Genomic DNA, 15102 nt, shown 5'->3' with positions numbered 1-15102 from the left:
AGTACCCAGCTTATTGGGGGTAAAAGGAAGATGATTGGGGAAGGCACTGGCAAACCACCCCGTAAACAAAGTCTGCCTAGAAAACGTCGGGATGTGACGTCACCCCATGGGACAGGAATGACCCGGTGCTTGCACAGGGGACCTTTACCTTTTTATTTGGCTTTTAGCAGGGCCCATGAGTGAGATGGAAATAGAATATTCACTTTCTGTACTGCTCTCTCTGTCCAGACCAGAAATACGTTTTACTGTGATTTTCTACAGCAAAAAGGGTTTAAAAGCATAGTGACTGATGGCTCTTCAGCACAAGAAAGCCAGGGGCCTTTCCATGAAAGGATATGCTACGTATCGCCTGCCCTGCCTATCTAGTTCAAGTCACCCTATGTCTTGGTTACTTATCCATGAAACAAGCCTTTCCTACTGAATGGATCTGTTTTATAAATGTTTCTATGTTACATTCTGAGGCAACCAGATACCTCAGAACTGTAGAGGAGGAGAACAGAAGTACCCAAAGTATATTCCCTCAAGTCACTACCATGAAACCAAAAGTAGTTTCTTTCAGCAACAGATTGGAATAAAATCAGATTTCTTTCCTTGATCATTTAAATCAATAATTTAAACAATTTAAAGATTTAAATATTAGTAGAGCAATAGCAAAATAAGGGCCAAAATACATGATACGCCTGACATGTGCAGGGTCATGGGTGTATGATTGCACTTACTATTAGCAGTCACACCCCTCCTCCATAAAAGGGTCTCTAAGAGCATCAGAGAAGGGCACTGCCCTGCCCCCCACACAAATGATCCAGCATGTTTCAGGCATATTGTGTTTTTTGGCCCTAATTCTGTCCTTTTTCCTGGCAGCAGCTACCATAGGAATGCCTAGCAACTCATGTTACTTATATTTATTTACAAAATGTATACCCCACCTTTCGGCCCTCATCAAGACCACCAAGATGGCTAACAGATTAAAAATATACATGGTTTTGTAAACATGAATGTAATACTTAGTATATAAAGATACTCTTTTGTATTTTTTGTATTTTTTTCTTTATATTTCTTTTTTCTCTTTTATTGTATTATTTTTATTGTATTGTTTTGTTTTGTGTTATAAAAATTTAATAAAAATTTATAATATATATATATATACATTTTTAATCAATCATCTGATCAATCACATCTGAAAAAAAATTAAAATGAACCAAAATACACATCATTAAGGCAATTAAAACCAGAACTAAAATACACATATAATATTTCTCAAGAGAAAGTGTCGACACCATAGTTAAATATACCTGGATGAATATGTTAACCCTCAGAAAGGCAGAGCTAGCAATTAGCATCAAACTAACACATGCTTGCCCCAAAGAATGGTCTAATAACACATAACAAGGGTCAACAGCTGGTGAAGGGGGTCTTGGCCCCAAGCAGGACCTAGTAACCATATGCAGGGCGCTCTGAGCTAGAACAGGCAATAAATATAACATATAAATAACTAGGGAAGGGCCTTACCTGGCATTCAGATGCTCTTGGCACTGCCTCACTTTTCCACTGCGTGGGTGCCCACTTTCTATTAGGCCACTGGCAGCCTTGTTGACCCCTTCAATCTGAGAAGCCAGGTTATTAATTTCCTGTTCCAAGATATCAAATCTGAAATAAAGCATATTTAACTTATTAATTCCATTTATAGCCAATCCCATCTGAAAAACTCACAAAAGATAACATATCAACTTCAAAAATCTCACTCACAGAGTCTAAACACCACCTTGTCTTATCCCCTCTGGCCTTGCCACCAAAGCCAATTTGAAGGTTTTATTCTGCTTTTGGAAGCCCCTTAGATTTTTGGTTTTGATGAATCTCCAGAACAGAATTCAGAGGCAGGTGCTGAGAATGTCCCTCTACATGCCCTGGTGATCCTAACAGAGCACAGATGCTCTGAGTCAAGAAAGATTGTGTTTGAACTTAAGAGACAGAGGCTATCTCCTCCATATGCATGACTCTAGGGCAGGGGTGGGGAACTTTTTTTATGCCAAGGGCCATTTGGATATTTATAACATCATTCGCGGGCCATACAAAATTATCAACTTAAATTAGCCTGCTATATTTGGTCAAACATTTAACCAAGAGGCATGACCGGAGACGGCTCCGAGTGTCTGCCACATAATTTCTCCATGGCCTGGGTGGGAAGGGGTTAATACAGTTTCTTGGGTGGTCCTAGCATCTTCATAGCTAACGACTCTTCTGCAAGGGGGAAAAAAGGTTCATTTTCTCCGCAAAACAAACTCACATCCACCTTGAATAGAGGCTATTCCTGTCTGTGGGAGGGGGCGGATCTCCAGTCTTAGATTCTTCTGAGCTAGAGATCTGCCAGGATCCACAAAAGGCCAGACCAAATGATTTCGCTGGCCTTATATGGTCCCCGGGCCTGACGTTCCCCACCCCTGCTCTAGGGTATTTAGAGAAAAGCCTACATTTACACTTTAATGCTATACTTTCAGTATCATAACACACATTACAAAATTCCTATTATGGAAGGAGTTTTGATCTATGAACTACTGGAAAATACCATGGAGTGATCATGTATGATTCTTGCTGCGCAAACACACATTGCATAAACATTTGGGAGTTGCTGCCCATTGCAGCAAAAAAAAAAGCGCATGTATGTTCATCACATGAAATGATCTACCTGAGGTTTTACATCAACTTGACATTTTGTTGTCTACTTGTGAGGATCCTCAACATATTAATTCAGTGCCGTTTCACAAACGTAAGACCGAACAAGGTACAATGCAAGATTGCCTCCAAGTTCAGTACACATGCCAACCTTAATCCTGATTCTTTGGTTAATTGAATAGTAAGTTGTGGGTTCTGTGCTTGTAGCTGGCAGTTACCCAAAAGGCCTGTATTGGTGTTTGGGAGGCCACAATTAAGACACCTTGGACCTTGCTCTTCACTGCCTTTTATTTTGCACTATTAGTAACACAGAGAGACACTGAGGTTATGTCTTACCCACTTTAGAGTTAGGGCTGCCTATTATGATACAAGGTCTGTGCTTATGTTTGATGACCCATTTATTATGCAGGGCAATAACAGCCATGCCAGTGCCTCCCCATTCCCAACATGACGCATGTGTGTAGAAGCCAGTCCCCACTTCTGCCTCCAGACTTCTGCCTTTGACTGGGGGGGGGGGGGGAAACCCACACACCTCTATTACATCCTTTTCCACTTAAAAAAATATATGCCTATGCATGTCCTATTCATGAATGCTTAAATCTTCTCCCTACCTGCTTATTTCTCCCTTGCAATTTTTTCCCCGGTCAGGTATTTTAGCCACCCCCCTCTAGAGGTTTCAAGTCCAGAAATAAAATAAGCCCGGCTAGGAGAAAGCCACCCTGGGGGAAGGATCAAGGTGCAAGTGAAGGACTGAGCAACACCCTTCCGCTGCCCATTCTGCTTTGCAAATGTCCTCTGCGCCGACATTCATGTTATGCCAGCAACCAAGGGTTTGGGAACCTTTATTTGCTATGGTAATCAGCTGTTCCATCCTAAATGGAACATGAATGTTCATGTCACAATTAAATATGCTAGTCTTTAAGACACAACAAAACCTTTCATTGTCGCCTTACCCATGTAACCCTCCCTACTTAATTATAATTAAACGTACTAAGCAGTCAATGGATATTGCCCAGGAGATTGCTCTTACCTGTGCTGCACAACATCTAGGTCCTCCAGGGTATCAGGAATCTCCATTTGCTCCAACCACTTCTCCTTCTCACTCATCCAAAGTTGACAAGCATCTGTCTCACTGAAAACTGTATAGAGATCTAGGGCATCCTGCAGCTTCTGCCTGCGCAGATCTGCCAGGGACACAACATCAGTGTACATTGCCTGGATGGCCTTCAGTCTATTCTCACACCCTGGGACACCCTGAAACTCAGTGGGAAAACTCTGAGCTTGCCTGTTCAGATTGTCCATGACTCTCTTGTTATCTGCTACTTCATCTATGAGGTCCCTGTGCTTCTTAACAAGGGCTTGAGTGGAATATTCATCATGCCCTACATCGTCACTGGAAACCAGGAGATAGGCATCCTGCAGCCAGGTCATCAGGTCATCTGCATCCACCTGGAACTGGAAGAAGCTTTCAGCATCCTGCAGGTTCTTCTTGCGGAAAGCTGCCAGTTCTTGCAGCTGGGCCCAAAGAGCTTTCACTTCCTCAATCCTACTACGGATTTTGGGCACGCCAAAATGTTTCTGAGCAATCATAGTTTCTCCCTCTCTGATGGCCTGTTGCAAGTGGCTTCCCAGGCCACGCAGCTCATCCTCAAAGGCCTTGTGCTTCCTCTGCAGGATGAGAATGCTGGTCAGGTCTTTCCCATAATCTAGGGAGGAATAGATCTGCTCTTTCTCCTTGATCCAGCTTTCAGCTTCATCCAGTTCCCAAAAGAACTTCCAAAGGCGTTTGGACTGCTCTAGGTGAGCTTTCCTTTCTGCAGCCAAAGCCATGAGTTCTCGGTGGCACATTTCCAGGTGGTTCACACGATCGCGTATCACCTTTGGGTCACAAGGCCGATAACCTAAAGAAGAGTGAGTGGATATAGAGGAAAAGTAAACTGAAATGTATGGTACATGATTCTTAGAGTCAGAGAAGAAAAGACACAATCATTCTCTTAGGGCGTTTCCAGGAATTTTTTTAAAAAATAGTTACAACACACATAATGGACAGGGAATGCTTTTTCCATATGGGGTAGCCTAGCTGTACAGGGAAGACTGCACATATTTGCTATAAAGAGAAGATATATTTTGCAGTGTGGGATAAAGGTAACATAAGGTCATTAAAGATAAAAATGGAAAGAAAAGAAACATTTGCACAAAATGTTGAAGCACTAGTCTGAAGAAAGGGTTAAGATCTTTCTTTTTAGCAAGGGTCTTTCTGGGGCGCACAAAAAATAAAAGGCTATATAGTTTGAATGGAACTATGGAGATATGATCAAGAACCAAAATTTAATCAATTTAAGCAATGCTTTTTAAAACAGGAGTGGTCATGGGAGGATGGCAGCTGCCTAACTGGTTACTGCAGTGTTATCTGAGCAGCCAGTACACTGCAAAGGGACAAAGAACAAACTGTCTGCTTGGCACAGGGTTACCAACCTGCAAGTGGGATCTGGAGGTCTCCCAAAACTACAACTAGAGTTGCCAATCTCCAGATGGTGGCTGGAGATCTCCCAGAATTACAACTGATCTCCAGGTGACAGATGTCAGTTCCCCTGGAGGAAATAGCAGCTTTGGAGGGTAGTCTTCATGGAATTATATCCCCTCTGAGTTCCCTTCCCTCCCAAATTCTGCCTTCCCCAGGCACTGCTCCCAAACCTCCAGGCATTTCCCAAGTCAGCGCTGGCCACCCTAACTACAACTGATCTACAGACCACAGAGATCAGTTCCCCTGAAAGAAATGGCAGATCTGCAGGGTAGACTCTATGGAATCACATACCAGCTGAGCTCTTTCCCCCACTCCAAACTCCACCTTCCCCAAGCACTGCCCCCAAATTTCTAAAGTCAGTGCTGGCAACCCTTGCTTGGCAGATGGCAAGGAGCCCTTTGGCATTATAAAAAGACTTCCCACTTTAAACTGGTGGAGGAAGTTAAAAAAGAAATTATACAAGGAGGGATTAATAGAGCTTAAATGAAATATGTGTTGAGGGAGGTAGAGAACAAATTCCAGTGATGAGGCCCCTCCCCCCCTTGAGACATGCACATGAGAGTAAAAACTGTTCCCTCGGGAGAGGAGATTTTGATGCTATTCCTTGGATAGGACTCTAGAATGTTTTGAAGTGACTTCAGAACATGTATGGGACTTCACACAAACCACAAAGATGCAGCAAATTTACCCCAGTGAGAATACAATAATATAATGCTGTTTAAGTGCTGGGAAAATGCTATTTTCTTTCAAACAGAAGCACATAATTTGAAGGTAACTACCTAGGTGCCATGCAACAATTCTGCAATTATTGTACTCAATATCAGCATGAGAAAAGGCCCTTCAGCATCAACCAAACTCCGGCTCTCATCCCCTATATCACTATCATATCAACTAGAAAGCAAGGAATAACCAGATGTAAGTCTGATGTATATCCCCAATATTCTGCAGCTTTGAAAGTTGCCAGCACAGCTGATACTAGTTGTCTAACAATAAATTCATTTGTGCATGCTTGGTCACGTTGCTAAAACTGTAGTCAATTCAGAAAAGAGGACCAAGGTGATTCAAGAATCCAGAAGCATTGGCAAGAAGAAGCGGATACCAGAGGCCTGGATACAACCTGTCTCTCCCCTCCTTCCTTCCCCATTTGCAATTCTGACTGGCCAACATACATTACCTTATTCACTCACTTAAGGTAATCAGGCAGAGGAATGAGGTTTCTTTTGGGCAAAGACCTACCATCTCCATTGGCAAATTTAAGGGCAGCTGTGCTGACAGCATGGACCTTCTCAGCCTGGATGGCCATGTCAGCCTCCATCAATCTGTGCTTCTGAAGCAGGTCTTCCACTTCCAATAGATGCTTCCCAAATTCAGGGGATAAGAGTTTAACCTAGACAAACATAAAAGAGAATGCATCTTGTCTCTCATTCAGCTACCCATACATTATGTATAACCATGAATAATGGTGTTCCAATAGCAATTTATAAAAGAAAAAAAAGAAGAGCCACTTTTGAAGAGGATGACCTTGAGCAGAGAAGCAATGAATCCTTTTTCTACCTGCCATTCCTCTTTTCCAAATTACTCCCCAAAAAGTTCTCATTCCCTGAAGGATCAAAAAGGTTGCGCTATAGAAAATGAAGCTGCCTTGTATGGAATCAGACCATTGGTCCATCTAACTCAGTACTGTCTACTCTGATTGGCAGAAGCTCTCAAGAATCTCCAACAGAGAAAGGTGCTTCTTAGCATTGCTTCCCCAAACCCTTTAGATTGAACCTGGAACCTTCTGCATACAAAACATGTTCTCTACAATTAAGCCCCAGCTTCTCCCCAAAGGAGGAGCACAACCCCCCCAAGCTAGGGCTGTCAATTCGGTTCGGTCCGAACTGAAAATCAACCGAATTTCCCCTGATTCGGTGATTTTCAGTTCGGACGGATCCGAACTCAAATCTGGCGGGCAACCGGGGGGGCCGAATTCAGCGAGTTCGGGAGTTCGCGAATAAATTCGGCCAATTCGGCCCCCCCTTCAGGGCAGCCCACTGAAAGGCGCGGGCTGCCCTTTAAACTGATCTGCGCCTCCCAGCTGGGAGGCTCAGATCAGTTTAAAGGGCAGCCCGCCTCCCTTCAGCGGGCTCCCCTGAAGGGAGGCGGGCTGTCCTTTAAACTCATCTGTGCCTCCTGGCCGGGAGGCGCAGATGAGTTTAAAGGGCAGCCGCGCCTCTCCAGCGGGCTCCGCTGGAGAGGCGCGGCTGTCATTTAAAGTCATCTGAGCCTCCCGCCCGGGAGGCTCAGATGAGTTTAAAGGGCAGCCGCGCCTCTCCAGCGGGCTCCGCTGCAGAGGCGCGGCTGTCATTTAAAGTCATCTGAGCCTCCCGCCCGGGAGGCTCAGATGAGTTTAAAGGGCAGCCCCCCCCCTTCACGGCAGCCCGCTGAAGGGAGGCGGGCTGTCATTTAAACTCATCTGTGCCTCCCGGCCGGGAGGCTCAGATGAGTTTAAAGGGCAGCCCCCCCCCTTCACGGCAGCCCGCTGAAGGGAGGCGGGCTGTCATTTAAACTCATCTGTGCCTCCCGGCCGGGAGGCTCAGATGAGTTTAAATGACAGCCCGCCCCCCTTCACGGGAGCCCGCTGAAGGGAGGCGGGCTGTCCTTTAAACTCATCTGTGCCTCCCGGCCGGGAGGCGCAGATGAGTTTAAAGGGCAGCCGCGCCTCTCCAGCGGGCTCCGCTGCAGAGGCGCGGCTGCCCTTTAAAGTCATCTGCGCCTCCCGCCCGGGAGGCTCAGATGAGTTTAAAGGGCAGCCCCCCCCCCTTCATGGCAGCCCGCTGAAGGGAGGCGGGCTGTCATTTAAACTCATCTGTGCCTCCCGGCCGGGAGGCACAGATGAGTTTAAATGACAGCCCGCCCCCCTTCACGGGAGCCCGCTGAAGGGAGGCGGGCTGTCCTTTAAACTCATTTGTGCCTCCCGGCCGGGAGGCGCAGATGAGTTTAAAGGGCAGCCGCGCCTCTCCAGCGGGCTCCGCTGGAGAGGCGCGGCTGTCATTTAAAGTCATCTGCGCCTCCCGCCCGGGAGGCTCAGATGAGTTTAAAGGGCAGCCGCGCCTCTCCAGCGGGCTCCGCTGGAGAGGCACGGCTGCCCTTTAAAGTCATCTGAGCCTCCCAGCTGGGAGGCTCAGATGAGTTTAAATGACAGCCCGCGCCTCTCCAGCGGAGCCCGCTGAAGGGTGGCGGGCTGCCCTTTAAACTGATCTGCGCCTCTCAGCTGGGAGGCTCAGATCAGTTTAAAGGGCCCCCGCGCGCCTTCAGGGAATCCCTGAAGGCGCGCTTCGGCCGAATTTTCCCCCGAACTCCGGATCCCCCCAAATTACCGGGGATCCGAAGCGGGGGAGTTCGGACTTCGGACCGTACCGACCCCACAAGGGTCAAATTCGGCCGAATCCGAACTGTACCGAATTTTTTTTTTTTGACAGCCCTACCCCAAGCCACCCCCCTCATTTGGGGTCTGAAGTCACTGGAAAGGCTCTGCCTCAGCCTGCCAAGATCATTAAGTGTGGTCAAGCAGCAGGTTCTTCAGTGCTGGCAACCCTTGGTTGGTACTCTAATGGTCTTCTAATGGTGGCCAAGATATTTTTAGCAGTAGTTGAAAGAACTGGCTGGAAGGATAAATGCTGCTGATATTGGCTATTTTATGGTTTGGATTGTTAAAATGTTTGCTTTTTATAAGGTTTTGAAATAGTGCTGGGAACATTCTATGTCAGCCCTTTCATCAGAAGGGCAGGACGTAAGTTTAACAGTAGATCAATTAAACAACCTGGGATGTTTTGGCTTCCAAAAGCATATGCCTCTCCTTAACTAAGTGACTTCATTCTAGCGACCTACTGAGCTCCACCCATGCCCTCCCTTACTTTCATTTCATCCATCCAATCAATGCTATGCAGCATATCTTGGAACAGCTTCTGCAGCATAAGGTTCATCTCCAGCCTCTGACGACGGGCTTGCAGCAGCTCCAGCAGGTATTCCCAGAGCCGCAGGATGTTGTCCTTGCGAGCATTGATGCGCTTGATGTCATGGTAGTTCTCCATCTCTAACTCCTTGGCCACCTCCTCTATGGCCTGGACACGTTCTTTGTAGGCAGCTGTATCCGTTTCAATGGCTTCGTGCTTTTTCTTTGCTGCTTCCACAGCTGGCAAGTCATTCCCAAAGTTATCCTGCACAAAGTAAATGTTACTTTGGTCAGCAATAGCAAGGCTGCTTTTCATGCTATATAAAGTAGGAGGAGGCAATTTAAACAAAAAACAGAAGCAATCAGAGTACCACTAGGCTAGTGGCCACAAAGTAACAGGATCTAAATCACATTTTCCCAATCTGTCAACAAGAATATTATGGGGAACTTTATCAAAAGCCTTACTGAAATCTAGATAAACTATGTCTGCTGCATTCCCGATCCAGCAAGGTAGTAACTTTCTCAAAGAAGGAGATAAGATTAGTCTGACATGACTTGTTCTTAAGAAACCCGTGCTGGCTCTTAGTGATCAGATCCATTTTTTTCTAAATGCTCAAAGACTGACTGTTTGATGATTTGTTCAAAAACTTTTCCCGGTATGGAAGTCAAGCTGATGGGTCGGTAGTTACCCGGATCCTCCTTTTTCCCCTTCTTGAAGATCCACAGGTTGAGTGTAGGGGCTTTAGGTAGAACTTCCAAAGATCCCAACGAAAAAAAATAAGGTAAGGCAGTGGAGGGGTGGGTGCTCCTGTGTGGCAAGTGAATGTTCTTAATTTCTCTAGGCTACCTCCCAGTTCCCTCACAAAGCCTTTGAAATCTGACACACCCTCCCCAGTACAGACAACTGGATCAGATCTGTCCTCAGCCTAACATTCAGCTTAATGTCTTCCTTCAATTGTTTTTTTTTCCTGCACCCCAGTTGCAGACCCAAGCATAATTCTAATTAAGGGCTAATTCACTTTCCTTAGTAAATGCTTGTAACTTGGCTATTTCATAACTCCCAATGAATGCTGTTAATTGTTTGAAGGAAAAATACTGGTCTGTAAACACAGGCCAGGTAATGCGGCTAATCACAGTTTCCTAGTGCATGTCATAAAGAATTAGACTATTGGTCTATCAAGGTGAATACTCTGTCTGGTAGCAGCTCTCCAAGGTCTCAAGTGGCACCTATTACTTGATCCTTTTAACCTGGGATTAAACCTGGGACCTTCTGCATGCAAAGTAGATACTCTACCACTGAGCCACAACTCCAGCCTGTCACCATGTTTACATGCATGGCTCTCTCTCTTTATGGCATTCACTTCCTGATTTCTCCAGGAAGATCTGAAACTGGAACCAGAATATTCCCAGAAGTTCCCCATTACCTGTGCAACAAGGCGTTGGTTTTCACTGAGCCATGTCTCCCGCATTGCCGCCTTGCGATCAAAGCGTCGGGCCAGCTGCTCCAGCTTCTCCTGCCTGATAAGCTCATTTCTCAGTGCCAATTCCCGTTCATGTTCTGCCTTCTCCAGTTTCTCCCAGGCCTGGACAAATGTGTTTCACAGAAGAAGGACAATTCAATGGACTGTACCTATGGAAATGCCTATATAATACAACATGGCTCACTTTACAAAACTTCCCATTCATATGCCTGCTTTTTCACTCTATCACATCGGCACAGCAATGCCTCTTTGTTCTTTTGTATTTCTCTTCCTTTAAATGTATACAAAGCACTAAAGATTAGTTCCCACAATCATTTTCTTGTATGTATGAGTAGCCCCAATTGTCTTCAGGCATCCAGTCATGTGAATAATAACAAGGAATGGAACAATAACAAATAATAGCCTGCAGCAATTCCTATGATCACCAGCAGAATCTCTTCCCAACAACTACAAATAACAGGAATTGCTGCAGTCTGTACTTGTGATCACCCCATTTACATAGTATCCATGCAACCATGTACTGAGGGATGATCAGGGATTGCTAGGGTGGACAGGAAAAGCATTCTGTAAATCAGTCCTCAAATACTAGCTAGGAAAAATATATTCAGCTTGTTGTGAGTGATAAGGCCCTGAAACATAAGAACATAGGACAAGTCACTCCAGCCCCCTGCAAGGCCCACTGGCTTCTGCTCTTAGATTTACCATACTCGGTTGCCCACAGCAGCTTACACAGGTAGACCAGAAGGCATTTGTATGTTCTAGAATAGTTTAACTTTTCAAATAACAAGTGTGCATGAAAGCAGCTGTATTACTGCAGCTGTGCTGCTCATCAGAGAATGAGTATTGCTTGTTTAACATGGCCAGGTTTTAAAATATATTTTTATTTTATTGGTGTTTTCCTTTCCTTTGTGAGCTGCCTCAAATAAGTCTGCGGAGAGGCGGCTTAAGAATCTTCTAAACAAATGTTAAAATTTGTGCATATATTTGACTTCAGATAGTACACAGGAACATCCTCATTGAAGAGCCAGCTTTTCTGGAAGCTCTGAAGCATCTAACCATTAACAGACATACTGCCGATTCCTGAGAACTGGCGTACAGGTACGGCGGGGAGAAAGCGCAGACGAGCCGTCTCCTAACGCTGTTCGCCGTATGCCATTAAACAAACAAACAAAAAAGCCGTTTCGCGGCTTTTTGTTGTTTAATGGGGCCTTTCGCCCCACTGAAAACAGTGAGGCTATGCCTGCTAAAAAGTAGGCGCAGCAACACTGTTCCTGGCACCGGTGTAAAGGAGTGAACAGGGACAAGAAGCCACCAACCAGTGGCTCCTACCCCCGCCCCACCCCGGGAACGCCCCCCACACCAGCGTGGCAATTCTACACTGTAGCCTGCGCCACAGAGAGGCGGCACCGGCGGAGGGGCAAGGCGCGGCTCCGCAGCACTCGGGCGCCGGCGGAACTGCCCTCGCCACCAGCGTAAGTGCATCCTAATGTGTGATTAGACACACTTACGCTGGCAGCAAGGTCACGCCGCCTCCCATGAGGACTCACCCCCCACTCAGGAATGCACGGTTAGCCACCAGGATAACTTCTGTAACCTACTGCAGCATTCCGATGAGACAAAGACTCTGGGGATGTGAGGCCGTATAAGGGCACTTCTCTGTTGACCATAAGTTAAAGCCTTAAGTACCCGGTTGATGTCAGATACTAATTTGCCTTCATGAGGCGTATACACTTTCTGGTTGTTGGCTCTCATTCTTGACTGGATGGTGAACAGCAGGACTTCCAGGTTCCCCTTCTCCTGAAACCTGTCCAAGAACACAGCAAAATTAAGAACACGCTTTGAGTAAAGACGATAAAATAACTTCTATTACTGAATAGCTAGCAGACAGTATGTTGTGAACTCAGCCTACGCCAGGTTAACTAACAAAACACACACACACTCATTGCACTAATTGTTCCTCTAGCAGACTACCAGACTATTATTGGAATTTATTATTGTTATTGCAATTTGTTTGTCAGAAAGGAATGACAATTATAGAACTGATATTTAAATATTGGTACCCTTATAACCATTGACCTGGATGCAAACCTAGACAAGTGCAGCAGTTAGCAATGCATGAAAAACAAGGATGTGGAAGGGGGGAAATCCCCTATTCCTACCTCCTTTTCCTGAACAGCCAATACCTTGGATCTCACCTAGATTTCTGTGAGCACAAGGAGGGTGGGCAATTTTCACTGATTCCCCATCTATGGTAGACCTACTATCCCACAAGTTATTCCTGGGGGGCCCTGCCCGCCCCTAGGAGCAGCATTTTAGGTTGTGTTTTGGGCCATGAAGGAGGGAGGAATTGGCAAAAATCACCCTCCCTTCAATCCACAGAAATCTAGGCAGGACCCAAGCCAATAGGTAGTACTGAGGCTCCACCTGGGCCTGCATGTGCACAGCTCCACCTACTGGACCAGACTGGAGAATCATGAGAACAGCAGCTGCTCTTGTGCATCATTCCCCAACTGAGTTGTGGCAATTGGTGTTGTGATAAGCAATGAACAAATAAAGGCTTAGTGCTCTGCCCAACAACAGAGCTGAATGGGTCTCTGGAATATCATACCAGGTACTGTGAGCCAATATGTCCTATCTACTGTCATTCTGATAAAGATTCCAGGTGAGAAGAGAAAGCAAACCTGTATACTATTGCTTCACTCGAGCCCTATGGTCAACAGGTCTTGAACTGGACAGCTGCATGACAGAATGGTGTGGCCTTCTTGTGCCAGCAAAACTAATGTCTTGTGAAACAAAACTTCACCACTTGCACAAGCAGTAACTGGTTTGCACGGCTTCCAGAGGAAAGGACAACCACAGTATATCAGTGTGCCCTAAGATCTGCAACTAACATAGACTGTGACTATCCTTGTGCTAATCACTGGTAGTTCACACAGATGGCATAACCCCTAACAGACTATTAGGACTGTAATGATTTATTCATGCACTTGGTATTACTTTTACACTATAGCTACTAAAGAAAACTACCATTTGGATGTAATATTTAAGTTGAATACTTCTGCTTTATAGCTTAAATGAGGGAAAGAGGCTTCTTTTTTTTTCTGAGATAACAGCTAACCACTAACTGTTCAGATATTAAAATTGATTATCATCATGTGTCCATCTTCTCTTCAGAAAAAAAACTTGGACCACAAACACATGAGTCATGATGCAGATGGGCTTAGCATAAGCCAGTTAAAAAGTGATATGCATCAGCAAAAAACTCAAAACACCCTTCTAATTGACAGGTGCTTACTTGGGTGGTTTTTCCACTGTGCGATATGTGCTGAAGGACTGGAGCTGCTGCTGCACACCTGTCAGAGAATTAGCAAACTTGCGGCTGTTGAGAAGGGTAATAGTCTGTTCTATCCATGTCAGCAGATCTGAAGCCAGCCCACCGTACTTATCAATCATCTTCTCGGTCTCCATCGCATGGTCCATTACCTGTGAAAAGAATAAACAGAATATTGCTCACTTGGCACCTGTGGCTGCTGCTGGAAATATGTCAAAACCCTTTGTAAGTCAGAAGATCCTGCATAGAGGAATCTTCTATAGTGTTAACAAGTCTGACTCTAACAGATTAGAAATTTTGGGCTGCATTCAGGGATTATTGTGTAGAAACCCTAGGCTTATCGGACCAGTTTAACAAGAAAGACCCTTCTGGATTTAAAAGGAAGTCTGTGAACACCCTCATACTGGCAGAGTCCTATCAAACATTAAAGTGTTCAAGGAATTTAAAAGTATCCAACATAAATCACTTTGTAACCATACACGCACAACTGTTCACATAACCTTCCACTTCATATAACCACATAATTTTTAGTAACAATGGTCACTAAGAGCACTTTGAGATACATGGCAATATCTGGACACTGGAAAATGTCCCAGAGAATGACAGGTACCCTTTCCCCCATGGAGCCAGCAATCTAAAACCAGAGAAATAAATATGCTGAAAGCACAGTCTTCTTGGCCATGCACTGATGTATATTGGCTATGCGGGCTGATAAGGAATCAGTTTAAGCTGAAACATTCCAAACAAAAGGCCTGTGGAACTAAGAGGTTTGAGATAAAGTACCTAATTCCCAAAGTTAACGCAGTCTGGATGTGACCACATCATATATATAAAAGCTTTTTCCTGGTTTTCATTTCAGCATGACCAAGGTGGATCTCTGCAGATAAGACTGGGCTTGATTCTCAACAGTTCTCATTGAGTTCTATGGGACAGAGTAAGTAGGCAAACTTCCACATGAATATAATAGTGAATGTGTACAAATCTCTCTCTGTTTACACCACCTTTAATAAAGTCAGGCATATTGCTAGTGCTTTCAAACTGTGACTTCATATTGAAAAGTGATGCCAAAAAAGAGTGATATACTGCAAGACAGGTCTACTGAGTTGCTTATCCCTATTAAAAAAAGTAAAGGTCCTCTGTGCAAGCACCAGGTCATTCCTGA

At 45.1% G+C, this 15102-nt stretch overlaps 1 protein-coding gene across 1 annotated transcript in view; it reads right to left on the bottom strand.

Moving 5' to 3' along the window:
* The window catches only part of SPTB (spectrin beta, erythrocytic), a 110495-nt gene that overhangs the window by 71315 nt on the left and 24078 nt on the right, over positions 1–15102 (bottom strand). Inside the window, exons 8-14 of the mRNA XM_056852031.1 lie at positions 13905–14092; positions 12296–12413; positions 10553–10711; positions 9091–9393; positions 6431–6581; positions 3701–4571; positions 1510–1647 (exon numbers count right to left, since the gene is read on the bottom strand). Coding sequence (XP_056708009.1) covers positions 1510–1647; positions 3701–4571; positions 6431–6581; positions 9091–9393; positions 10553–10711; positions 12296–12413; positions 13905–14092 — 1928 coding nt within the window. The remainder of the gene's footprint in view (positions 1–1509; positions 1648–3700; positions 4572–6430; positions 6582–9090; positions 9394–10552; positions 10712–12295; positions 12414–13904; positions 14093–15102) is intronic.

The sequence above is a fragment of the Euleptes europaea genome, chromosome 6, assembly GCF_029931775.1.
Source record: "Euleptes europaea isolate rEulEur1 chromosome 6, rEulEur1.hap1, whole genome shotgun sequence".
Taxonomy (NCBI): domain Eukaryota; kingdom Metazoa; phylum Chordata; class Lepidosauria; order Squamata; family Sphaerodactylidae; genus Euleptes; species Euleptes europaea.
The sequence above is the reverse complement of the archived record's forward strand: the minus strand, read 5'-3'. Positions and strand labels throughout refer to the sequence as shown.